General features: G+C 39.2%; 1 protein-coding gene across 1 annotated transcript; it reads right to left on the minus strand.

Moving 5' to 3' along the window:
- Positions 1–2,103: 2,103 nt before the first annotated feature.
- LOC124131122 (sodium- and chloride-dependent glycine transporter 1-like) lies at positions 2,104–16,965 on the minus strand. Its single transcript, XM_046494214.2, has 13 exons — positions 16,848–16,965; positions 16,098–16,229; positions 13,978–14,263; positions 10,747–10,879; positions 10,072–10,206; positions 7,529–7,632; positions 6,730–6,854; positions 6,154–6,266; positions 5,597–5,725; positions 5,203–5,302; positions 4,764–4,864; positions 2,803–2,973; positions 2,104–2,464 (listed from the first exon to the last, which is right to left on the minus strand). Exons 1-13 carry the CDS (start codon positions 16,960–16,962, stop codon positions 2,357–2,359), a joined length of 1,752 nt encoding a protein of 583 aa, XP_046350170.2. The 5' UTR covers positions 16,963–16,965; the 3' UTR covers positions 2,104–2,356.
- Positions 16,966–26,899: the final 9,934 nt, after the last annotated feature.

The raw sequence follows: 26,899 nt of genomic DNA on the forward strand, positions 1-26,899 counted from the left end.
CAGTTATAAATCGCACAACAAAATCAGCCGTGAACATTCTCAATATCGAACTTGGAACGCTTCTGATTAGGCGTCAGAAGCATCTTGTAACTTTTTCATGCCTACTTCATTCCTCCGTTTTGTGATGTGTGGTGAGTCATCGATCATCCATAATATACCACAATGTCACAATCTTACGGAAGCCTTTTAGGGCCATTTGTTTTTTAAATTTTTTCGATACTATCTTGAAATTTCAAGATACTAAGTTGAAATTTCAAGATACTATATTGAAATTTCAAGATAATAAGTTTTTAACATCCTAAGATGTAAAAATACGTTTGAAGTGAATCTGAAAGTAATCGAGTCTGGACAAGACAATCCAGTGATTGACATCATGAGCGTGAGTATGGGGATACGATGACATGTATCAACCAAGTCAGCGAGCCTGACCACCCGATCCCGTTAGTCGCCTTTTACGACAAGCATAGTCGCCTTTTACGGCAAGCATGGGTTGCTGAAGACCTGTTCTACCCATGATCTTCACGGGTATGCGGCGGTATGTAAATAAACGAGTCTTGGCCAGACAACTGTAAATGTGGAATTAGTGAACGAAAAATGGATCCGAATGAGTATTACATTTGCTTCCTAATGTGCGGTGTTGGCATTATATTCCTAATAAATTTTTTTTTCTATTTGTAATAGTTTTCTGAAACTTTTGTGGGTCATACACTCATTTCTATTTTATTAAAACAATTGTTTGTAGCATATCACTTATTGGTCTAGCAGTTCTTAACATTTGTTAGATGTTGAGTTTTAGTTTCATTTTAACCCAGAAATGCGTGACATTTCTGAGAATGTTTTCCGCCATTATGAGAGTGAGTATAGTTTTACGCCGCTTTCAGCATTATTCAAGCAATATCACGGCGGGGACACCAGAAATGGGCTTCACAAATTGTACCCATGTGGGGAATCAACCCCCCCCCCCCCCCCCCCCCCCGATCAGCACAAGTGAAATGCGGCTTGACCTACTGTTTGTTTACCTTTACAAGACATTGTTCATCAAACTCATTATGTTTTTGGTTTGGTTTGGTTTGTAGTTTAACGCCGCACTCAGCAATATTCCAGCTATATGACGGCGGTCATTATGTAAGGGAGGTAATCGCACTGTAGTCAAAAACATGGTTTAAGATGTAAATCAAGAATTAACTTGAAACAAATGTTGTTCATAATATTTTAAATATGCCTGTGTTGATGACATATTTTGAGGAAAGTTTATGGTTGTAAATATAATTTCGTAGTTCACCTGTGCAGATTTCAATTTCTTCACCTGCTCGTAAAGAAAGATGACCATTCCATATCAAAATCACCTTGAGGACAATCAATTGTTTTCATCTTGCAAATGACAAAAAACCCACAAGAACCAAAGTATTTCTTTATTTAAAAGCCAGCTAAAAATGTTACAAGACCCAGCCTAAATATTAAATTAATAACAATAATGATTCATACAGAGATTAAAATGAAAAATAAAATAGAAAAACAAAATAATTGTAAACACTGAGAATTTCACCAAAAAAATATTTTCGGCCTATTCACAGGTGTTAACTCCAAACATCAAACATCTGTAATCATCCTAACATAGATTACTGAAAATTGTATTTTTAAATACAGCTGTCGTCATCAGTCGTGACAACACTATTAACAACGCATATCTTTGTAACTTTATGTTTTAACATTAAAACAATTTACAAACTATATTTTACAACACTACTATTATCTTACTTGTGAAATAGCGATTGATTCATTGTAATATATTCATTTAGAATTAAACATCTGAATAGCTCCCGCAGAAAGGTAAAACGAAATTAACGAGACATGTAAAAAATATCTATTCCTATAATCACCATCAATTCCTTATTTTCCGTCATCCTCTTGTCTGCGGGGGCGGTCGGGTAGCCTAGTGGTTAAAGCGTTCGCTCGTCACGCCGAAGACCCCGGTTCAATTCCCGACATGGGTACAATGTGTGAAGCCCATTTCTGGTGTTCCTCGCTGTGATATTGCTGGAATATTGCGAAAAGCAGCGTAACACTATACTCACTCACTCTTGTCTGCGTAAGTATGGCGTCAATATCATTTTCAAAAGAACTAATATTCATATTTAAATGCCATGCACTAACTGAAGTGCTTTGACACAACGCACATGGCGTAAGCTGTACAACATTTTTTATCTGGGATTACGTGACCCGGAAATCATGTAAATATCTTAGGAGAGGGCGACCTGTGTTGTGAAAACTTGTACCCAATCCTTTTCCTTGTGAATAAAATACGTTTCAATAAATAACAAGTGCTCTGACCCAACTAATCTAACACTGAATTCTCTTACAATTGTTCCTCCAAATTAGTCATGGGATGAGCAAAGTCCTCCTGTGTGTCACGACCAGATGCTTCACGCCAGTTCTTGTTTGGTTCCAACGATGTCAGGAATTTCTGAAACATAAGTTCAGGGCGCCATTGAGTAACACTTTGTACACTTTGTCATTTGGAACTGATGCGACTTACTTGGAAATGTCATTTACATGAATGTCCACTATAAAACATTTTGGAGACCTTTACTGAGGCTTTGAATTAACTCTGAGCAAGCAACGTTTGAGGAAGAGTCGTATGACGGTCTTTGTAATCTCCGTAGAAAGAGCAGGTCCGATCGTACCTCAAAAGTTGTGAAATAAAGACACTGGAACTCTGAAATATTGCTCGACATAAAGAGAACGTTGATGCGAAACTAAAAGAAGTTCTTAAAGGATAAAGAGATTTAGATGAGCAGCAACCTCTTTAACGGTATTTCCATGTGACCGCCATACTCTCCACACAAAGACAGCCGGAAAGGGCAGAATAGAAGCCAGAGACACCATCCATCCGATTCCTGTGGCCCATGGAGGGTAGTCATAGTCTCCATACTTGGGAGGGCGGTAGGAATACAGGGAGTAGCAGAAAACACACTGTTGTAGAGAATGGCATGGTAAGATAAAAATGAAGAACTGATCATGAATCTATGAGATCTTTTGTTTTTTGTTTGTTGTTTAACGCCGCACTCAGCAATATTTCAACTATAATCTCCGAGTCCTAATGGTTATCTTGTACATGAAACGATAATTAGTCATAAACATAAAGTGATACTGTGACCTTAGAGCTGTTTTGGTTATTTATAAATTACGTTTTTATGCTGAAAATCATTACATAGAGGATTCATCACGAGTGTTTTTTAATATGGGAAATATCAACCGAGTCTTAGTTAATCGGTATTTGCCGAGCCTTTGGCGAGGCAAATACCGATTAACGGGACGAGGTTGATATTTCCCATATTAAAAAACACGAGTGATGAATTCTATTTATCATTTTCACATTTTTGCTTCCAAATTAAGGAATAATTGCATTTAACATGAACATCAGCAACTTGTCGAAATCTAACGTATAGATCGTGCGTAGTGATACATGTTTTCCATAGCCATGTAAACCAAAATAAACAATTCGCTGAGAAAAAAAGTTCCTCGAATTATTTTAAACAAAATACTTGAACAGACTTTTGCAGAATAATTGAAACTTTAAAAACAGTAACAACAACGATTCTGTGTAATCTGATTATATCTCTGGTGTAACTTCACTTATAATATATAGTTTCAAATCAAACTGCTCGCTCTTCCGGTTATCTAATTTGCATATCTAATTTGCATACTTATGTCATTGGGGTATGACATACATGTTTTTATGTCATAAGCTTATGTCATGGATAAATGCTTAAGTTAAATGAAAAATCTATTTAAAACACATGCATATGTGCCGTAAAACAGTACCATTAATTTGAACCGTATTTTCTTAAACATTGACAAGAGTTACTTCTTTCTTGGTCACGAGGCACGTTTTGAAGTAAATACCACATATTTATACTCAACCAAAACAATTGCCAGAATGTTGACATCTTTTGATAGTAGAGGGCATCGGTGGTAGCTTTTGCTTACAGACGCTGGGCATTATATAGTACATGTAAGTTAGATAAAAATAAATAAAAGTTGCTAGTCAATCTTTCGGCCATATGTCATTTCCAATGTAGTTTACATTCTCAAAAAGCCAAACATTTTTACTTGACCAAATACATTAGCTAAAGTAGAGACACGCATATTTTTCAGGTTTGGCTAAGTGGGTTCCCAGCTCAAGTCGATGTTTGAAGAAACATGTCCTCTTCGTAGTGTTTATATTTGTGTTGCAGTAGTTCCGCTGCATCTTATTGGAATATGATTCCAGGTTTATCAGCACCATGCCCTGTCTCATGGTGAACGTCTGCACCAATTAGGCTTTTACTCCCACACTACACATCCGTGCCATAATACGACTTCCAACTGAAATACCTTTCATGTTTGAGTGTTTAGCCATATTTGTGCCTGTGCCTGTGCTAAATTTCCTGCGTCTTGTCGGTCATGATAATATATCCTAAGGGGGGCACGGGTGGCCCAGTTGTCTAAGGCGCCGCGATTCGCTGTGCAGAGTTGCGTCCCTTGGGCACGCCAGAAACCTATAATTGTGGGTTCGAATCCCGGTTCGCCCCGATTATGTTTCTAGGTTTGTCAGCTCCATACCCGTGCTCGTGGGTTTCACCGAAGTGGTAAACGTCGGAGACCTGCATCACTTCGGGCTTTCCTCCCACATTAAGCTGCCACGCCGTGATGTAACTGGAATACTGTTAAATCATAAGACCGTAGGTTCTATACTTTTACAAATATGGTTAATCACCTACCACCAACAACATCGGACACACACATTTGATGGCTATCATCATAATCCGCGGGATAGACTTCCCCCACATCGACTTGATGTCGCGTTGTAGTCTGTCCGTACCTTAAATGGAATGGGTTGCAGTGATTTATTGATATGCAGATGATCAGTGTTACAGCAATATACAAACATACTGACTGAAACACATCCATGCCACACGTACTTTCTGCAAGATATCGTTACTGAACCAGCAGGGAGAAAGGAAACAATTTGACTGAACATGTCACTTTTCATGTCATCTTTCATACGTGCATTAATCGCTCCCAACTATGATGCCTTATATTCTGGGTGAAACAATTGCATAGCAAATATTTGGACTTGCTGTGTGTTACACTAGCACACGAAGCAAATGGTTGACAGTCCATTGTATAAGTGATGCATCTGTAGTATCAAATGTTTACCATAGCACCATCCAACCACGATGCATTCAAGTGTAGAGAAGAGGACATTCGACGGGAAGTAGGCGAACCAGTCCACGAGAGTCAACACGTACATCCCGCCCTAGAAGTCATAATATGAGATGTTTGGCAAACTGAAAACACTCTCAATGGGCGTGTTTTTTAATGTTTGTTGTACTTTTTTCACGCAAAAGTTGTCGCCTTTAGACATTGAGGACAGTGATAGAATTTTGTCAACTTTAATGTCAACCAATGCGCCCCTGCCTTGATGCATTCTAATGGCATTCACGTTTTCATGAAGTTGACAAGCAACGTGGAAATGCTAGTTCGCCAGCCTAATTATATAAGCCACGATTCAGAAATACAAGCTGCGCCTATGTTGCAGAACGACTGTCACCTGTGTTATGTAGTTGAGACCAAAGGCGAAGTTGGTTGAAAGTAATACAGCGATGACAAGCCAGCGCCGTCGTGATAGCTGTGGAAACCGGTCTCTTAAAGCTGCCACTACGTTCTCAATCGGCGGAACCTGGAACACATTTATACATTAAGTCCTAGAAGACTTATGAAACTTACCGATACTTTTCAGGTCAACTTTCAGGTATGTATTTCTTTCTTCAAACAAATATATTTTTGTACAGCGCAATGAAAAATCATGTGCAGATCTAAACAAATTCCAGCAATACGAAAACATGCAAAATTAACTAAAATTGTTTTAAATGTATGTAGAGACATTGATACGTACAAAGTGTGGCAAAATACACCCAGCATGGTCACTCACGGTATTGAAAACATCAATATCTCCGGAAGTGTAATCGATTATGTTATGAGAAGCATGTGGTTTAGAAGGACGTCTTAAATCTCGACTTATTGTTGGGGGCAGGGTTAACTCTGCTCTGGCTATATGTTAATTACCCCCATGACGTCAGTCACACAAACTATTAAATCTGTATTTACCAGAGTATCAAGTTCAAGGGTGATCAGCGTCAGAAACGTCAAGGCAGACCACAACTGCGGCAAGGGGAGGTAATTCAAAACTTGCGGAAAGACGATAAAGGCAAGATTGAATCCTGAAATGAAGAACACTTGATTCTGGTCCTTATTGTGAATTACATTTTTTAACAGGAACATTAACATCAGATAATGTTTAAAAGAAATATTGTAGATCCCCTTAATATATACCACTACCTTTCAGATGTCATCATAACATAGAGGGGCACGGGGGGCCCAGTCGTCTAAGGCGCCGCGATTCGCTGTGCAGAGTTGCGTCCCTTGGGCACGCCAGAAACCTATGATTGAGGGTTCGAATCCCGGTTCGCCCCGATTATTTTTCTTGGTTTGTCAGCACCATACCATACCTGTGCTCGTGGGTTTCACCGAAGTGGTAAACGTCCGAAACCTTCATCACTTCGGGCTTTCCTCCCAAATTAAGCTGACCCGCCTTGATATAACTTGAATACTGTTGAAAGTGGCGTTAAACCCAACTTACTCACTCACGATAGGAACACACGAAAGCACTGACTTGATATCTACCTGAAGATTCAAATGCTTCCACAGTTACCCCTCTCTGGTAGGCAACATGGCCGATGATGGCAAAGAAGGCAAATCCAATGAGAAGTGTAACTAGCATGTCTCCAATGCAGACAATTATGGAATCTCTAGACTCGAAGAAAAATGAAGTAACAAATATTATCAACAGACAATGTTGCTAGCGACAATGTCATTAGAGTGAGTGCGTGAATATGTTGTTTTTTTGCCGTTTTTAGCAATATTCCAGCAATATCACGGTGGGAGATACCAGAAATGGTGCCAATATAGGGAATCGAACCTGGGTCTTCGGCATGATGTGCGAACGCTTCAGCCACAAGGCAACCCCGTCGCCCCTCAAATTATTAGAGTCTTACCTATACCTATTATGTGGCATAGAGTAATCTAAATCAAGAAACGTGTATTAAATGGCACCACCACAAACACAGCTGTCTGATAATGGTATTTTCTTTCAACACTACAGCTCTTTACTGACTTATTATCACTTATATCCATCAAAAACGTGTACATATGCAAATGTCTAATAATATCAGTACTCTATTCTAACATTAATACTTCTAAAACAGTTGTCTCATAAGCTAACATTTTGAAATTGTCTTTATGGAAATATTGCTCTCTGCAGCTGATGGTAGAGACGATTCATAGACAATACAGACGTGTTAAGAAATCAAATATAGTTTACAGAAATTAATCAGTTGAAATTAAACATTAGTTAGATGTTTTCAGTCTTAAACCAGATAGTCACACATGACATACATATTAATGGTCATTCCTCTCGCCTTACCTGAAACAGTTGTTTCGAAATTTACTGTGACTGGACAAAGTCACGATGGACCCCATGCCGAGACCAAGAGAATAAAGAGCGAAATTACATCCTTCAATCCACACCTGCGGGTCAAAGAACGTGTGTATTCCTTATAATAATATCACATTGTTTTTCCATTAAAATACAACATGATAGGTGGCAGTCAGATGAAATATTCTAAAATGACATTGTACTCCTCTTGATTCCACAAAAGGAGTGGGACGTTTGTCGCCTTCACATGAAAAAGATACGGGTATGAATACGTCTGACAAATGCAAGGTTGAGTACCCCTGACTCAGATGCATGTAGGACCATGCATGACAGAGCTGGAAGTAAGAATATCCTACAGAGAGGCAAGTATGGACTCCCCTGACAGATACACAAGTGTAAAAGGCGCGCCTGGTTTGATGAACTATTACAGTATGTTCAGCTGCCAATCAGCAAGCTTGGAAACTCCTATGAAGCTCCGTTGCAGTGAGTCAGTTGGGTGTAATGCTGCTTTTAACATTATTCCAGTTATATCACGACGTGTCAGCTTAATGTGAGAGGAAAGTCCGAAGTGATGCAGGCCTCAGTTGTTTACAACTTCGGTTAAACTCACGAGCACAGGTATGGTGCTGAATAACCTAGAAACATAATAAGGGCGAACAGGGATTCGAACCAACAATCATGGGTTTGTGGCGAGCTCTGCACAGCGAATCGCGGCGCCTTAGGCGACTAGGTCACTCGTGCCCCAGGCTCCGTTGTAATAATGAGAAGAGACTATAAAAAAATAAAATATTTAACAAAATATATACTTGACAAAATTAGTGAAACAATCACAATGAAGGAAGCATTGAAATCTTACTTCAATGTAATTAAATGCGACAAAAGTCTTACCATAATCATAAGAATATAAAACCATTTAAAGTACGACAGATGAAACTGCTTACATTTCAAAGTACCTATTACTTTCTCCTGAAGTAGACTGTAAACAAACTACTAACATATAACTTGCATATATACAATTCTACTCTTACCCTGAATGTTCCTCCACCCAACCACATAACAAACAATTCCATAACCACAAATATAGGAACGTCTTGTTCAAGATACTGCAGATGCACCCATACTGATGAACTTTTCTGCCAGGAAGCCCCAATTGATAAGACCCTGAGTATTGTCGAATCAGATACTACACTAATCAAAGTTTGCTAAGGATCAAGTTTTGAAAAATATCGTCCAACAAATAAAGATTTAAATATCCCGGTACATAATGCTTGGGTTACCTCTATAGACATAATTGTGAGACAATATATCAGAGAGCACAACATTTGCTACAAAGGATTACAATAACTGAATGCCCGTATGACCCCTCAACGTCAGTGACGTCGGTTGACGACCGAAGATGCATAGGCGTGCGTGAAACTGGGTCTACAACGTCACGTTCAAACATCTTTGCTGTCAGCCATCAAATATGATCGATACCAGACGTTTGATTCAGGTACCGAGCGAGATGCACGTGGTCGAAAAAGTTCCACCACGCAGCTGGAAGACATTGTTTTCCTGATGTTATCACTTCGTGACTGCAACCACACTCAGAAAGGACCCGCGGAACGCCAGTGGCGTAAACGTTTCTTCCCAGACAGTTAGGACGTTTCTTCACATCCCACTGACCCGACATCACAGGCATACAAGTCTTATATTTTGCTATACCAGACCATGTTGCCCTTACCGTGGTAGACACATTGCTTTCCAGGGGATTTTGTCACATTGTTTGTTGTTTAACGCCTCACTCACTTACAGCAATATTCTAGCAATATGACAGCAGTCTGTAAATAATCAAGTCTGAACCAGACAATCAATGATTGACATCATGAGCATCAATCAACGCAATTGGAATACGATGGCATGCATCAACCAAGACAGCAAGCCTGACCACCCGATCTCGTTAGTCGCTTCTTGTTTTGTCAAATTGGCTGTCCACGGCATCTCCATACAATCATGGACGAGAGTTTGAATCCAATTTTTTTTAAGGACATGGATAGTTTGCTATATACAGATAAGAGCAGAAGAAACCTACATCGTGATTAATTCATTGACTAGGTGGAACGATTTAATCACCCTGTTTTGATACCCTGATACAAATACTATCCACCTAGAGCCTCTTGATTAGGGTAATTAACTTCAATACATTCTCATGGAATACAGAGCCAGTGACCATAAGATCACCAATTGTTCTCCAAACCTCATGACTACTATAGATGGTGGGTCAAAACTACAGCATGCAAGTTCGAAGGTTACTTCTTGGTAGGACTACGCTCCTCAACTGAAGTGTTTTCTCCTCAGAAACCGACTCTTCCTTTCCTTGCCTTCGATTCATAATTTCCGACTTATATGCAACATGATAACATGTCACTCACTGAACTAGAATGCTCCTGACAGAGACAAAGGTATTAATACTCCTTACAGACTCATGAATACTCCTGACACTCCGTTAGGTCCAGTGGCATCGGTAAGTGCATGTATTTGATGTTTCTTACCTGAGGTCTTGACAGGATTTCAAAGTTTGGAACGATATAGAAATATATTCCATCTGCTGATCCCGGCAGCAGACATCCCCGGATGAGGAAGATGGTCACAAGAATGCAAGGTATTGCAACCGTCACGTACACAAGCTGTGAAGCAAACACAGACATGAGGGGTAGGGTTTAGTCAGTCACCTGGACATGTGGCGTATACACTATTGTGAATCAAAGACATGGAGCCATAGCAGTCATTTTAGCAACATATTTATGTCTCGTGCAAATGTTGCCATTAATACACATGAAATGAAATGTCAACCAATATTATAGATATCACTTTCTAAACTGTCATGATTGTTGTTCTTGTTTATCGACACAAAATTACTCTGGTTTCCATGTCATATATTTGCGTCCTGAGCAGGTGGGACTTAACATTTTTCTAGGTTTACAGAATGACGAGTGACGTTCAGTGCTCCAGAACAGAGTGTGTGTGTGTGTATGCGTGTGCGTGTGCGTGTGCGTGTGCGTTTAAGGGTCAATTCGTGTGTTCTTGTTTACGCCACACTAGGAACATTCCAGCAATGTCTAGCCTGGAAATACAGGAATTGGGCTTCACTCGTTTTGGTCATGATGGGAATCGAACTCGAAGTTTCTATGTAATGATTAAAAGCCCGCGCTTTATGCTAGGCCTACCTTCCCAGTTACTTTAATTCCTCGAAATACACAAAGGAATATCAATGAGCAGGTGAAAGCCAAGCACACAAGTAGAGGCAGTCTTATAGTCCCAATGGTTTCTAAGCCATCTGTTATTTGCAGAACCTGAAATCTAAAAATAAAATTTATTACTGAATGTGGAAAGATGTTGATAATAAACTACAAACGTGAATGCGAACACATGCAAATTGAGAAGCATCCGCTTCCGCCATCTGTTGAAATTCCCAGAAACCTTTACAATCCTTTACGTATTTCCAATACTTTCAGTTTGGTGAAATGCATGCCCTATGATACAGTCCTATTCGTACAATGAAGTCTGCTTAAGAAGATTTTATGGAAAGGGTTTCACGTCTCTTATTCTACAAGCCCAGATTAATGTACATAGCCTTCCGCTGAGGAATCTATTTGGCATTTTCTTGGTAATGACATTAAAGTCAAATGACATCATTTGGGAAATACATGTAGTCGAACCGCATATTGGAACAGTTGTTGTCAAAGTTACCGAATATCGCAATAAGAATTAGATTTGTTTACCCTCACATAGTGGAGAGGAATTTTGTTTTTAGTTCAATGACGTTACGATCTGCATTTTTACTTGTACGAGATAACAGACGGTGGGAAGTCAAACAGCTAATCTATGTCGTGGTCGTAAAACGTACCCGTGGTTTAGTTTCCAGACAAGTAGTCGGAATATCTATGACCAACCTGGGTTGATTGTTTGTTATTGAACGCCGCACTCGGCAATATTCCAGCTACATTACGGCGGTCTGTACTTAATCGAGTCTGAACCAGACAATCCAGTGATGAACATCTTAAACATCTACCTATTCTAACCCGATATTCACGGGTCGAAAATAGCAAAATAATGATGTGGTCAGCAATCAACTGATTTGGTGAAGTAAAAAATTTTCATGATACATGTTTCTGATTGTAAAGTTTTGGGATACTCATAATGAGTATGTGAACACAGTAATATATTTAATGACGTATTATACGCCTATCATTGCATCTAATAATTGCAGATTAATTCTGACCATCCTCAATTATTCAGGGCATAATATCTAGTCAGACTGTCATTCTTATGTGGGCCAAATGTCACTATGATTTCTACAACTTGTCACAACTTGTTTGTAAGTGATTTCTTGTAACATTGTTTTTCATTTTCATTCAGTATGAATCGTCATTTGATCCACCAAGACAACTATTCGACCACTGTGATGGACATTACTTGGATTGGGTACCGCATGGAAGATACCTCAGTGATAGTATACCATCCTCAAATGCACTCAAATGCCAAACAAATTCCAGGATGCGACCACTGTAGTTTATACTGTGGGGTGACAATATATTTCTGAGGGGGCTTTTCATGAACTATATTATTCTGGCATTGAACTGTATAATACAAGTTTGAAAAAAATCAACTATTGTTTTCCTTTGTAGCCACAAGAGCTCGTTTGCACTATTCCGACTGTATCATGAGCATGTGTTTATGAATCAGTATTATGAGTCAAGGTGTTGGCAAAAGGTGAGCGTACTCTGCATCACCGGTCGCGACCGTCACAAACACATGCAAAGGCATGTAAATAATACAAACAAAGTGATATTTATGAAACAAGTTTATTCGTCCAGATGTTTCCCCAGAAATATTTGAAGCCCATTTGTTCATAAATGGTCATAAATACATAAATCAGATCAATTCATCTCGTACAGAGCTTTCAAATTATGTGAAGTTTGGCTATGTAGGTCGATCCCTTCTGTATGGTCAATTTCGAACTGCTGGCCAAACAGTGAAGAACTCTTGAAGAAACCATCCGATCCTTACATATATACCACCCCTAACTGTTCAAATGCGTCGTTCAAAATTGTGCATCAGTAATACTTTTGGTGTGTAAACTGAGACAAAGTTTTAACCACTTGACAATCCAAGATGGAGTCCAAATAAATGTCAATATGGCGGACAATTGTCATCTATTTATCTGTTTGTGACAGACATGAGCAACGCTGTTTTCTTGTTTTCAATTTCACGATACTCAGACTGATTTGACTACTTTGATATCATATATATATATATCATTTCAAGACAAGGACAGCCGGTGTCTTGTTACAAGGTGGCTCTTTCTACAAAGATTTCAAAGAGCGTCATAGGACTCTTGCTCAAAAGTTGTTTGATCAGGGTTATAACATTCAAGTCCTCAGTAGAGTTTTCAAAACGTTCTATGGGCGAGATGTGGAGACATTTACAAATTTTCAGGTGAACAATTGACGTGCGTTTTGTCCGTCTTTGTGACGGGTGCCATCTGTTGGGCAGGTTACGCCCACCTTTCGCGGACACCTGGTATCATCAATATTAGATGGGGATTGATTAAGACATGCAAGCTTATGACATGCTCTCGACATTCAGTAGATATTTCTTATGATTATGTATTTTAGATTTGTGAGCTTTTATTTCCACTAATTATTCCATTTATATTAGTTCATTTCTGTAATTTGGACACACTATTTTTATACTCTATAATAGAAATGCTGTGTTGAAGAAGTTGTTAGCTTAATAAATTACAAGACATTAAATATTTTTTAGTCATGGCTACAAAACAAACCACACCTTTTTTAAAACGTCACTCTGATTCATACGCGCTTCACTTTATCTACACTAAGTGCTATTGCATTTTCGACATTTTCTCTAAATTCACAAAATCTTTGAGGCTGATGTTATTGGGTTTTTTTATCCACCATCAAACTTCACGTAAATATGATGAAAACGTTTTGGTTCAACGATGTTTTGAAAAACAGTTTTTCATTTATATGTTTATTTTTGTGTGATGTTTGCGGAAAGCCCGAAGCGATGCATGTCTGATGTTTACCCCTTTCCTGAAATCCAGGACCACTCTTAAAGCAGGACAAAGAAAACAATAAAGCTACAGAACTTATTGCAACAAGCTGTCAAAGGGCAAACAAGTTACTCCCTTAAGCATAATTAGCAAAGCATACATATTGGATTTGTGGGTATTTAAACAAACACATATTGTTTAGATACGTCGATGTAGAGATGCATTCACATTTATGAATACTGTAGAAATAGTATACTCATATTAATTGTATACCCAATATGGCAGCTGTCTTGGATACTGATTCTCTCTCACACGCACTCTCACTCTCACACAATTTGACACAGTCGTACACGTTGACGCTACAGTCGCAACTAACGCATACCTCCAGAACTCCTCCGCCGCTGTCATTCCAGCAACTGTACCATTGAAGTCTGCAGTGTGGTTGGCCACGGTGTAGATGGTAACGTCTTCCGTCATGTTGAGCCCTGTCGTTGTGTTGACATCAGCATGCTGTGAGATACAGGAGGGAGTGTTCCACTCATTGCCACAGTGGGCCCAAGGTAGGGGGTTGGAGAACGACACGTAGAAGTAGTACACGAACCAACTAAAGATGACAGTGAAGTATGTTGTGTGAATCCACGTCCCTATGACTGTGCCCACGCCTACGCCTGTGTAAGTGAATTATTGTGAAACGCCAACTCGGTAACATTTCAAGCATATTGCGATGAGAACAAATTAGACATGACATGAATCATGACAGTGCCCTTAGGTGTATAACAAATTGTAGACGCCGAATTCCCAATCTGGTCAGGGTGAGTGAGTGAGTTGGGTTTAACGCCGCTTTTAACAGTATTCCAGTTATATCGCGGCGTGTCAGCTTAATGTGGGAGGAAAGCCCGAAGTGATGCAGGTCTCAGACGTTTGCCACTTCGGTGAAACCAACGAGCACGGGTATGGTGCTGACAAACCTAGAAACATTATTGGGAAGAACCGGGATTCGAACCCACAATCATAGGTTTCTGGCGTGCCAAAGGGACGCAACTCTGCACAGCGAATCGCGGCGCCTTAGACGACTGGGCCAACCGTGCCCCCCAATCTGGTCAGAGAAAGCATAGGTGTTACTGTGGATAATGAACATCAACAACAGTAATGGATCAGAGCCATTGACGACCGTTCACTAAAAGGTCAAAATCAAGAATGAATCCTCTCCCACGTGCATGGAGGAATTGCATGGTCCACGTTTCGGGTGTGTTGGGGTGTTAGGATTTGGTTCCGAAACCGGTCAATCGCTGGCAGTGATATTCCAAGCTGATCTTTCTTCTGACAACCGATCATAACAGTTACATTTCATTATCCCCTTCTTTTTTCAAAGTATAGTTTGAATTATGACACAAGTGTCAATGGATAGAGAGACAAATTCGTTTTTGGCCATGAGTAAATTCGTGTTGAAACGTTCTGCGGGTTTATACGCGAGCACTTGATATAATTATTATAACTGTTTCGTCACGATATAGCTGAAATAATGACGATGTGACATTAAATTTTACTCACTCACTCATACGCGACCATCAGCTTTGACGACATCCGTGCCAGACCCAAAGTCAATGTACTCAATAAATATTTATTGTCAAAACTGGTCTCTCAAATAAAGCTATATTATGTCATATTGCTGCACTGTTGACACAAAGCTGTATGGCGACACGTATTTGTCACGCGAGAAAATGTTTAACGACGTATATACTAGTATGTACTGTTATATGGCAGCGTATTTTATTGTTAAACAAGGATTGTAACTGTGTTACATTGTTTCTGTTGAGATTCAGTTGAAGTTCGTCGCAATGTATTTGGCCGATGATTTGTTGTCAGGAATGTAGTACTATTTAGTGTAAGCAGTGGTGAAGAAGTCATTATATTTAGAAGCTCGTATTATCTTTAAACTTCGGAAAGGCATGGAAGGATGACCAGCGTTATAGAAACCTGTGGAATATTTTGTGATGTTCTAGTGACACTGGACTGGTCAAGCACTGTGTAGGTGTTGGAACCCAGGTAGACTACAAAAGTGGAGCGGGCACGTGCCTGTCTTATCTCACATTTAAAAAGAAAAAAACGTCGTGTGGGGATATGAAATCTTACATACCGAACATACTGCAGATCACATCTATCATTCTCGGAGTGTTGAATGTTGTCATAAACACACATTTAAGATATGAAACCTATTACCTTAAGTACCAAGGAGAGAAGATTATATAATTTTGAATTTATATATAACACGTATTGCCCTTGTATATTCATTAGTATCAATCTAAAAATATCATATAATACAATTTCTCAGATTTGAACTCTGAAAATAAACGAAATGAACTTTCATTAAACATATATATTTACAATAATGTCTCATATCACTTAAAAAAAGAAGTGATGCAACCTTCCTGACGCAAAAATCCAATAACCATTAGCTTACATACCTTGGAATGCTGCTTTTGCCCCAGAGTGTCTTCCTACCTTTAAATGCTGGGCACAAATTCCAAACTTCAACTGGCCCCCTTTCAGAAAATTGTCCAATCACCATCTCCAGAAACACAACAGGCACAGTACCCATAAAGGTAAACAGGACAAACGGTATCAAGAATGACCCTTGAATCAAGAAAATAATCAGATGATAACTCATGGTGATTATAAAGTAGACATAATTAATGGATAACAACTTCTTTAATACTGCAATGGCGACGGTTCGGTATAGATCCTTATACCGCTGTCAAGCTGTTTTCCATAAATTGTGTTATCCATAATAGTTGTTGTCCATCAATTGTGTCTACTTTGTCATCTGTCAACTTCTAAGTAATCAAACAACTCATGGTGATTACTGTTTAATTTGTGACTCATTTAGGCAAATAACAAACACTGGTTAAACTGTGAGTGAACGGCAATTGAAGAAAAGTACAAAATAGTAACCTCCTCTTAGCCGTCATGTAGCTGGAATATTGCTGAGTGCGGCGTTAAACAACAAACAAAACAAAATAGTTTCTACAAATACTACTACTACTACTTCTAATGTTGCTGCTGCTACTACGTCATTTATATTGCAGATATTTCCACACAACACACAGGGGCTCAAAACGCCATTGCTGCCCCGGTCACTGGATCAATGTCCACTCAAGAATCATTCTCAGCTCTCAGGGGATCATACAACCCAAACTGCTATGATGCGAATTTCACTTGATCTTAGTAATAGAATGCACGTAAGCAAAGTACCTCCTCCATTTCTTATGCACAGGTAGGGGAATTTCACGAATGACCCGGAGCCGATTCCAAATCCAAGAAGCGTGACGACATAATCCAGGTGATGACGCCATTTTTCACGTAACATATCTGTCAAAGTAACAATTACGGTTTGCAAACTGTTCAAATTTCAATACAGATTAACTTAATGTCAACTGTTCGATAATGTTTATGACACCATTCTAAAGAAGACAAGGGACGTGGTTGTGGAAGGCCCAATGCTTGTTGTAAGAAGAGACTAATTGTATCTGACAGTGAGTCATCATGTTCTAACTATTCGACTGCTAGTATTTCCAAATTATATCTGCCTGTCCCAGTCTGGGTTATTTACAAGCCTACCTGTCATAACTGTAATGGTATATAAATTATTCGGAAACATACGTTTACGTCAATAACAGTTTATCTATTGTTTCAAACTACTGAAATTAGTATTCCCCGTCTAAAAGTACAACCTATAGCAGCAATAGGTTAGATATTCCAATCACCAAAATATCACTCCTCAAGCTCTAAATCACGGGACTTGTTCGTCTGAGAAGTTGACATTTCTAAAGCAGTGTATTGTTACCATGTGTGTATCTGACACTGCTTAGTAATGAACAGTTATGTCACAAACAATTGATGGTAAACGTAGTTATTTCACACGAATACTTTCATTCTGTAGACCCGAAAAGATCCGGCATAGAACTGGTCTTCAGCAACCCATGCTTGTCATAAGAGGCGACTAAAAAGATGCTTTTTGTAAGGAGCGACTAACGGGAACGGGTGGGCAGGCTTGCAGACTTGGCTGATGCATGTCACTGTATCCTAATTGCATAGTTCGATGCTCATGGTGGCAGTCAGTGGATTCTCTGGTTCAACCTCGATTATTTATAGACCGCTGTCCTTGAGTTGGAATATTACGTAGTGTGGCGTTAAACAACAAACAAACAAAACATATATACGGCTTGCAAACAATCTTGTGGCTGGTAGCATCAGAGCTTCAGGTGAACAAACGTGGCCAATGAAAATGTGAACAAAATTACTAACAAAGAAACAAACAAATCATTCACTTGTATCGAATACTTACTGTGAACCGTGAGTTCACTGCTGCACCGATGATGATAGAGCTATGTCCTGTGAAGACAAATATGATTGACTGAACAATATTGTGTATAATGTACGCCACTCAATGAGTGAATGCATGTCAGCTTCAAATGACGCCGGTCTGGGATTCGCGCTCAATCAATATCAATCAAAGATCAATAATGGAAAACAAACGCAGACATGTCTATTTATTAACAAGGCCTTCAGTCCATAATAATGAAATTAAATATATATTTGTCCCAGCGCATGATGTTAAAATATTAAAAGATCTAACCTAAGCTGTACCTTTGCATGTGTTTGTGATTTTGCCACCGGTGGAGCAGGATACGCTCACCTTTTCATTAACACCTAGTATTATTACTATTTGATAGTGGTTCATAAACACATGCTTATGATAAAGTCGGGATTATACAATCGACTTTGCTTTATGCAGAGTTTGCTATTGGATATGGAAAAGGTTTTGTCGCTTTATTCAGATATAGCTAGCCAACCGACAAAAACAATCATTTTTATTAGTTGGTGTATATAATCTAGATGCCAAGCCACTGAATTATGTGAAACACACCAACGCCAAGTTTTCTAACAGTTTTTCAGTCAATCATAGTCAAAACCTAACACAGCATTCAAGATACACTAATTTAAATGAAAATCATGAACACCGCTTCATGACAGTGCATTATCTACCATCGAATTAATTATACATTTTTGTTATATTTCTCATCTCATGTTCATGTATATTTATGAGCTTCAGATAGAATTTTTCTTACAATTTTGGTTATATTTCTCATTTCATTTTCATGTATATTTATGAACTTCAGATGGAATTAATTGTTCTTACACATGACTGAAAATACAGGCACAAGTGCAAACGTTTTAATAGACTAACTGTATAACGAATATCTAAGGTAAATAAAAGTGACCACACTATGTCGACAACAAACGAATTTTATCTGTACTGACCCGTAAAGATCCGGGGTAGAATAGGTCTTCAGCAACCCATGCAAAGGCGACTATGCTTGTCGTAAAAGGCGACAAACGGGATCGGGTGGTCAGGCTCGCTGACTTGGTAGATACATGTCATCGATCCCAATTGCGTGGATCGATGCTGATGATGTCAATCACTGGATTGTCTGGTACAGACTCGATTATTTTACAGACCGCCGTCATATAGCTGGAATATTGCTGAGTGCGGCGTTAAACAACAAACCAACCAACCAATCATCTGTACTTTTCTTCGGTTAGATACAGTAATTTTTGTGCCGACTTTCTGGATATCATTTATGTGAAAGTTGGGGACAGGATATTCAGGAAAACAGTAGGATACCAATTGTGCTCCTCTCCTTGCTGGTCTGTTTTGTTATGCATATGGATCGGAATTCCTGCTCGGATGGGCAAAATCAAGTCACAGGAATTTGACTAAGAAGTTTATCTTCAGCTTCTGATATCGTTCAAAATGGTCAAATATAAAGACCAGCGAAACCGACCCATCTGTGTTTTCTTATATTAAGATCTATAGATATAGATACAGATTCATAGTGAAGATAACGTATCAACAAGACAAGAAAAGAGCGATAACTTTAACTTTCCAATATTAAACTTTCAACTTATATGAATATTTAGCTCCCGCCTTTTTTGTCTACATTTCACAACTACAAATGATACAGTTATTTAAAAATAACAATGTAGCATGGCTAAAAATCCGTAAGGAACAGAGACAGTAAAAAAAGTCTTAAGTGATAATGGGGATATTCCTTTGTAGCAATGTTTGTAAAGGTTGGTTTTGGATCATTTCATTTTTAAGGTAAAGCAACAAAACCTTTTTTTTCTATGATCATCAGAAATCTCTACTACAAGCAGAGTCCATTACGTCACGCTGACAGGTCGATTATTGAAAGCATACTATATGAGGTAGAAACATATATTTTTTTTTACAAAAGTAATAATTCCTACAAATTAATTCATATCAATATTATGTTAAGTGCGTTACTCGTTGCCAGGGAGATATATGTATATGTTATAGTGAATATTACTCCAAGCACACTGAAATAGAGGAACGAAGGCCAAAGCTTGAAAAAATAACGACCTCTATTACATTTCTTTTTAATTTGGTAGAATGAATTCATAACTGAGATTGTTAGTGGCTGTAGTGGGGTTGAAGTGTCGTAAAATAATTGTCCCCCCTGATAGGGTACCTACACTACTGCCTAAACGTTCATTCCCCTAACACGCGTTGAGAACGCGTGTAACACGCATGTGACACGGGTGCTCAACGGGTTGCACACGGGTTGAGCACCCGTTGAACACGCGAGTGCAGCGCGTGTGCAACCCGTTGAGCACGCGTTGTTCAGTCGTTGCACACGCGTGTGCCATGAGTGTAACACGGGACCGGGTTTCAGTTGAAGTTGGAAAATATATCAAATGAATAGTGAGATAAATAAAAACAGTGAGATGTGAATCTTGAGTTAATGAGCGGACATTGACCTATGTTCACCAGACCATAAACACAAGGTCGGCCCGTCTTAATGGTAACCTCCCAAAACCCCTACATCCCATTTCCCCTACAGCTTAAGACAACAAAGTTCACGGTCCATGGCTATGCTAATCCCTAGTCTGTTACCTATCTCATACAATGAAACAACCCAAGAAACACGAATAGATTGAGATAAACATTTAATTACGATAACGATATTATTCAAAATTCATAATACATTATAATAAAATGTTCATTTTTCAAAATTCATGATACATTATAACAAAATGTTCATTTTTCGAAATTCATAATACATTATGATAAATTTCATCTCAAATGTTCAATTCACTCTTTATCCCGGCCTGAGGAGATGGCCAACCGCATCTGGGAACTGCATTGAGGATTTCACCTCTCTATTCAACTCGTCCTTCAGGCGGCAGAGACGGTTCTCCACCTCTCTGTACACTCTCTTCCTGCCTCTGTTCCACCTTCCTGACTACCGCCACAAATCGGTAGATGTTAGGATGTCGGTGAGGGAGACCTCGGTTGAGTTGGTTATGAAAGCCTTCCAGGTTGTTGTTCGTCATGGGACCTGTTGTACCGTGATGGTTCCACAGTGGTAGAGGGAATCGTGCTCCGTGGTCGACCCAGGTAGTGACGATGTAGTCGTTGAAGGCGACAGCTCTTGGTACATCTGGTGTGTTGTCCATTGCGTCAACCCACGTGTCCTGGATCTTGTTCTGGGGGAGTAGGGGTGCTCATAAACCGGACCTTCTGGCTATCCTCAGGGGCATGGTTATGCTCTGTAGCATTCCTCATCACGGTTCCTACTGTCGTGAGTTCTTAGTGTGAAGATAACCATCAAATGGGACTTGGGGCTTTCCTCTCTGTGACATAACAAACTCAACATTGCGAAGACCAGCCATGTTGATGTCATGTTAGTCAGTTTCAAGTATCTATATACTAAACCTAGCCATCTCAACTGTAAATCGTCTCATCTCAGTTTCTCAGTGTAATAATTGTTTCTTCCTGTTGTTATTTTTGTAATTTTTAAATATTGTCTTCTCATCATACATGCATCTTTCATTACACTTACATTAATTCTTCTTCTTTTTAAACTTTCCTTTAAGTCCCCTAATCCCCTAAAGCTCTACCCCTTTCATTTCTACTACCTCTACTCCAGACCTTAATCTCTCCTTTAGGTGAGTTCATAATGCCAGACAGGTAAAAGTTGTTTTAACTAATTGTAGGGGAACTGGGTTGTAGGGGAAATGGGATGTAGGGGTTTTGGGAGATAACCGTCTTAATTAATGTTCGGTTGCTGGACTTTTATGGCAGGAACCATTCCACGGGGGTCCAGTCTAGCCATTGTGGCTACCCGACAGTAGAACAGTAGTGAATTTAGAAGCGAGTTTATTGCTAGGGGAACCTCGAGTTGACACGATTGTCGCGAGTTGGTAAATGTTCGCCATTAATGATCATGAAGTGATTGTTTGTGGATTGCGGACATATTCGTTTTAAGTTTTGCCCACGTGAGTCATTCCAGGTGACTGCAAAAATAACGTTTTTCGTTCGCCAAATTTATGCTTTAGACAGTACAATTATGATAGAACAGTCACCACTACTTATGTCTTATTTTGTCACGTAAGAATATGTCCCATGTGCATTTCCCCACAACCCACTTTCTGTCTGGTATTTTGGAAGAATTATTAAGAGAAAGTTGTGTGTGGGACTCTAACATTTATCACTTACTCTAAGAGGATATTGGAAATGAATATGAACATGTTGTCTCACTGTTGATAGAATTTGAGATCTTCACAATCACCGGGTGTGACCATGTAGACAGAATCTCGTTAGGGTTTGTGATTTTTACATTTGCCCAATGACCATGGTGAGTATTGTTGGGGATGCCAAAGGTGATAGTTTACTATTAGAGGAAATTGGCTGTGAGTGCTTATTCTTCTAAGTATACGGGGAACGTTGATTTTGTAGCATGTTTGTCGACATGTTGGTTTATTTGAAATTTCAAGCCACGCATTTACGGAAACAAAACATACAAATCATGTGCGTGGAATGTTGATGCTATTCTTTTCCAGCAATAAGAGATACTTCAGAATCGTCTTAATTAAGTTAATAGATGCACCTGACCATTTCTGGTCATTAGCTGACATTATTAAACCATTCATGTGTAATCCGATGTCCTTTTTTCCTCAAGGACTAATTTTCTGATTTTCACGGTGTAAACAAACAAGAACTGTACTCCGGAGACCGTAAATAACAGCATAATATAAAATATGTTCTGAATATGCTTATTCATGAACAACGACGACATCTCAATATGGCTGAATTCCACATTCTTCATAACACACTTTTGATTGTTTTGAATTGTTATGTTCCGTAATTTGAATTAACCCAGTCCACCGATTTTTTTTAATCAGTGCACCGCACATAGCCACATGTGAAACGTTTGGTAGCAAAGTCATAGACAAATCGGAATATTGTGTCTGCGAATTAGCATCAAGGCTGTAGTACTGACTGAGTGATATAGAAGATTTAACGTGCGCTTTCCGACTGCAGCGTATTTCGCACACGGGCCTGGCCAGACCATTTAGTGTATTCCGAGAAGGGTGAAAGTGGTGTGTGCAACACAAGAGGGGGCTTTTACGGGTTGCTTATATCGATTTTTTAAAATTTTAAAATTTGGAATAAATGCCGAGGTGGGTGGAGGAGGGAACTAAGGGAGCCGGGTGAGGTGGGTGTATGTATGTTTATTGGATTTTGGATTGGTAGATTAATCAGTTTTTAGATGCGCTTGATTAGGCCTGTTTTGATTAGGAATACGCCTAGGGCCTTGAAGTTTTCTAGTTTATTTTGAGGGTTTAGTATTTCATCTAGAGTAGGAACCGTATTTAGATTGAGGTTGGTTTGTAGTGTGGTTCTGTGTGTTTGGTAGTGGGTGCAGTGGATGAGTGCGTGTTCTGTGGTTTCGGGTTGTTTGCAGTGGGGGCAGTTGCCTGTGGTGTGTCGTTTAAGTTGTTTTAGGTGGTTATTTAGGTTCGTGTGTCCTGTTTGGAGTTTTGTAATTAATCTGTCAATTTTTTTTAGAGGGGTGTAGGATTTTAGGTTTGGCTAGTGGTTTTCTGAGCACTTTTTGGATTTGGCTATTTGAGTTTTGATATTGATTATGCCATTTTTTGGTTATTTTTTGTTTGTTTACACTTTTAATTTCTGATTTTGAGATGGGTAGGTTTAGGCTTATTTCTGGTATTTTGAGAGATAATTTAGCTGCTTTATCGGCGCTTTCGTTGCCGTAAATTCCTACGTGGGCGGGGATCCACAAGAAGGTTATTTGTTTGCCTGCTTTTGTTAGGTCGTTGGAGCTTTTAAGTATTTGGTTTATTAATTTAGGTCGTTTTTGGGTATTTTTGTTTTGGAGGGCTTGTAGCCCACTAAGCGAGTCAGTGAGAATTAGGATTTTGTTGTTGTTTTTTTATTGTTGGTTATGCAGGGCTGAGGCCATGCCCATAAGTTCGGCCGTGAATATAGATTGGTTGTTAGGGAGTCGGTAAGATTGTGTGGATATAACTGGTTGTGTGGTATGGACTCCGAAACCTGTGTGGTTGGAGATCGGGTCTGAAGATCCGTCAGTGTATATGTGACACCAATTTGGCCAATTTTCGTGTATGTATGAAAGTGTGGTGGTTTTAGCTATGTTTGGGTCGGTTTGTTTATTTATTTGGTTAGTTAGCGTTGTGTCTATTTGGGGTATTTTGAGTTTAGGGGTGAAGATATTTGATTTTTTGCAGTTTTGTTTAAGATTTTGAGTTTGGTGTTCATTGAGGTAGTTAGTTATTCTTTGGGATATTGGGGTGAGTAAGGGGTGTTTGCGAGCTAGAGCTTCGTTTCTTGGGCTAATGTTTTGGTTAATTAGGTTTTGGATGAGAGGGTTTGTTGAGGACGCGGCCCAGAAATTAAGGCTTAGATGTTCCCTGCGTAGATTTAGTGGCATTTCTCCTGTAAGGGCCTGAAGTGAGGTGTAGGAGGTGCCATGTTGGGTGCGTGTAATTAGTTTAAGGGCTTGGTATTGTATTGAGTCAAGTTTTTTAGATAGAGAGTTGTTTAGGGTATTGTATATGGCGCAGCCGTAGTCTAGTTTTGATCTAATTAGTGTTGTATATAGTGAGAGGAGGGTATCTTTGGAGGCTCCCCAGTTGGAGCCGGTGAGACATCTTAATGTGTTCAGGTCTTTGCTGCATCTAGTTTTTAGGTTTTGGACGTGAGCCTCCCAGGTGAGGTGTTGATCGAAAATAAGTCCTAAGAATTTGGTTTGTTTTTGGAATTTGATTGTTTGGTTGTTTAGCTGGAGGATTGGGTAGGCAGGTTTCATGTTTTTATGTTTGAATACTACTCCTGTTGTTTTATCTGCGTTAAGGGAGAAGCCCCATTTGTCTGCCCATTGTTGTATTTTATTTAGAGATTTTTGGATTAAGTTTTCTGCCATTTTAATGCTTTTAGTGCGGATCCATAGGGCTCCATCATCCGCGAATTTTGAAGTGTTTAGTTTAGGGGATAAGCCCTCGAATAGATCATTTATCATTATATTGAAGAGGGTTGGGCTGAGAATGCTGCCCTGGGGAGTGCCATTTTCTAGGGGACACTGGTCCGATAGCGTATGGTCTATACCCACGGTAATTTTGCGATTGTTTAGGAAATCTTGGATGAAGTTTATTATTTGGCCTTTTAGTCCTATTGTTTTTAGTTTTTGTATTAGCCCGTGGTGCCATACCATATCGAAAGCTTTAGAGAAGTCGAGGAATATGCCTATGGTGTATTGCTTGTTTAGCTGTCCTGTTTTTATATCCTGTTCTAGTCGGGCAAGGTTTTCGAGAGTTGATCGGCCAGGAGTGAAGCCGCTTTGGTCGGGGTTTATGATGTTGTTTTGGTCTAGGTAGTGCTGTAGCCTATTTTTAGTCATAAGTTCCATTATTTTGCAGAGATTTGAGGTTAGGGATATGGGCCTATAGGAGTTTGCCTGATCTGCTGGTTTATTTGGTTTAGGTATTGGGATTACTAGAGCTTCCTTCCATGAGGATGGGACCTGTCCGTTTAGGTAAACTAGGTTGTATAGTTTAAGTAAAGTTTGGAGTAGTTTGGTAGGTAAGTGTTTGATTATTTGGTAAGAGGTGAGGTCTAGGCCAGGGGCTGTTCCTTTTTTTCTATTGTTTAGTACGTGATTTAGTTCTTCTATGGTGTAAGGTTGATTTATTTCTAGGTTGTCTTGTCTGATTTCTTTGGAGAATTTTATTTCTTTATTTAGTTTATCTTGGAATTTCTTACTGAAGATACTGCTGCTACTAACTTTAGAGAAGTGTTTGGCTAGGTTGTTGGCCTTTTGGGTGGGGTTAGTTGAGTTGTTTATATTGGGGCTTTTTTTGTGCCGTTTGATGCCTCGGATGGCGTGTAGTAAGTAAGGATAAGAATTTATGGATGAACAACTTCTTTATTACAATTAAGAGCGACGTTTTGGTGTAGGTTCTAACACCGTTATCAAGCAAGTAATTTACAGAGTGTGGTTTCCAAGTATACATACAAGTAGGAGGCAATGTTTATACAGTAGAGTAGATATTGTTATACTGGAGTAGAGAAGCCTGTTATGTACACACAAGGGTAGTGATGACAATCATCGGTGAAGTCAGTGCCATAAACAAAGGATGAAGCCAGTAATATAAACAACGGGATTATGGCTGATTGGGGTCTTTGATGAGTTGATGGTACGCCGGGGGTATGTAATAGCCTTGGTCACGGTTGATTGAGGGCTGAAGTCTTTTGATGTTGATGGCTTCTTGTAGTTTCCTGATCTTAGAGGTTGGTGGCGAGGGTTGTGACTCTCTTCCACTGGATGCTGTGGCTTGGGTTGTCACGGATGTAGTCTGATAGAGCTGATTTAGAGTCATCTTTGGAGACTGAGCTTTGATGTTCTTTAATTCGGGTTTTGAGGGGCCTTGATGTTTCTCCTATGTAAGCTTGTCCACAATTGCATGGTATGTGGTACACTGCTCCTGGTGATTCAATTTGATCAAAATTACTATTCTTTGAAAGAAAGAAATACAAAAAAGAAACTGACCAAAAAACATAAAACAAGAGACGAGGAATCTCTGTTATTGATTAGTCCCGGTATTGAAATGTTCTCCAACTACGTGATAATATTTTGAGTATGTGCATCTGTGGTTGTGACAAAAAGACCTCATCTAGTATGACTTTTTTTTTGGAGCCCTTAGTATTTTCATTTACATTATTATAACCAAATGCCAAGTGTAAAAAGAATGTGATCTATTATTTTAGTATGTGCATCTGCCAATGTTGTTTGCAGTTTTTATACTATTTCCACATGTTTACATTTGTGCCAGAAATTGCTTTCATTTCCTTAGATCTACTTTTTAAATAAAGACCCAGGTTAGAATAGGTCTTCTTC

This window comes from Haliotis rufescens, unplaced genomic scaffold, assembly GCF_023055435.1.
Source record: "Haliotis rufescens isolate VD_foot unplaced genomic scaffold, xgHalRufe1.0.p SCAF_10, whole genome shotgun sequence".
In the NCBI taxonomy this organism is placed as follows: domain Eukaryota; kingdom Metazoa; phylum Mollusca; class Gastropoda; order Lepetellida; family Haliotidae; genus Haliotis; species Haliotis rufescens.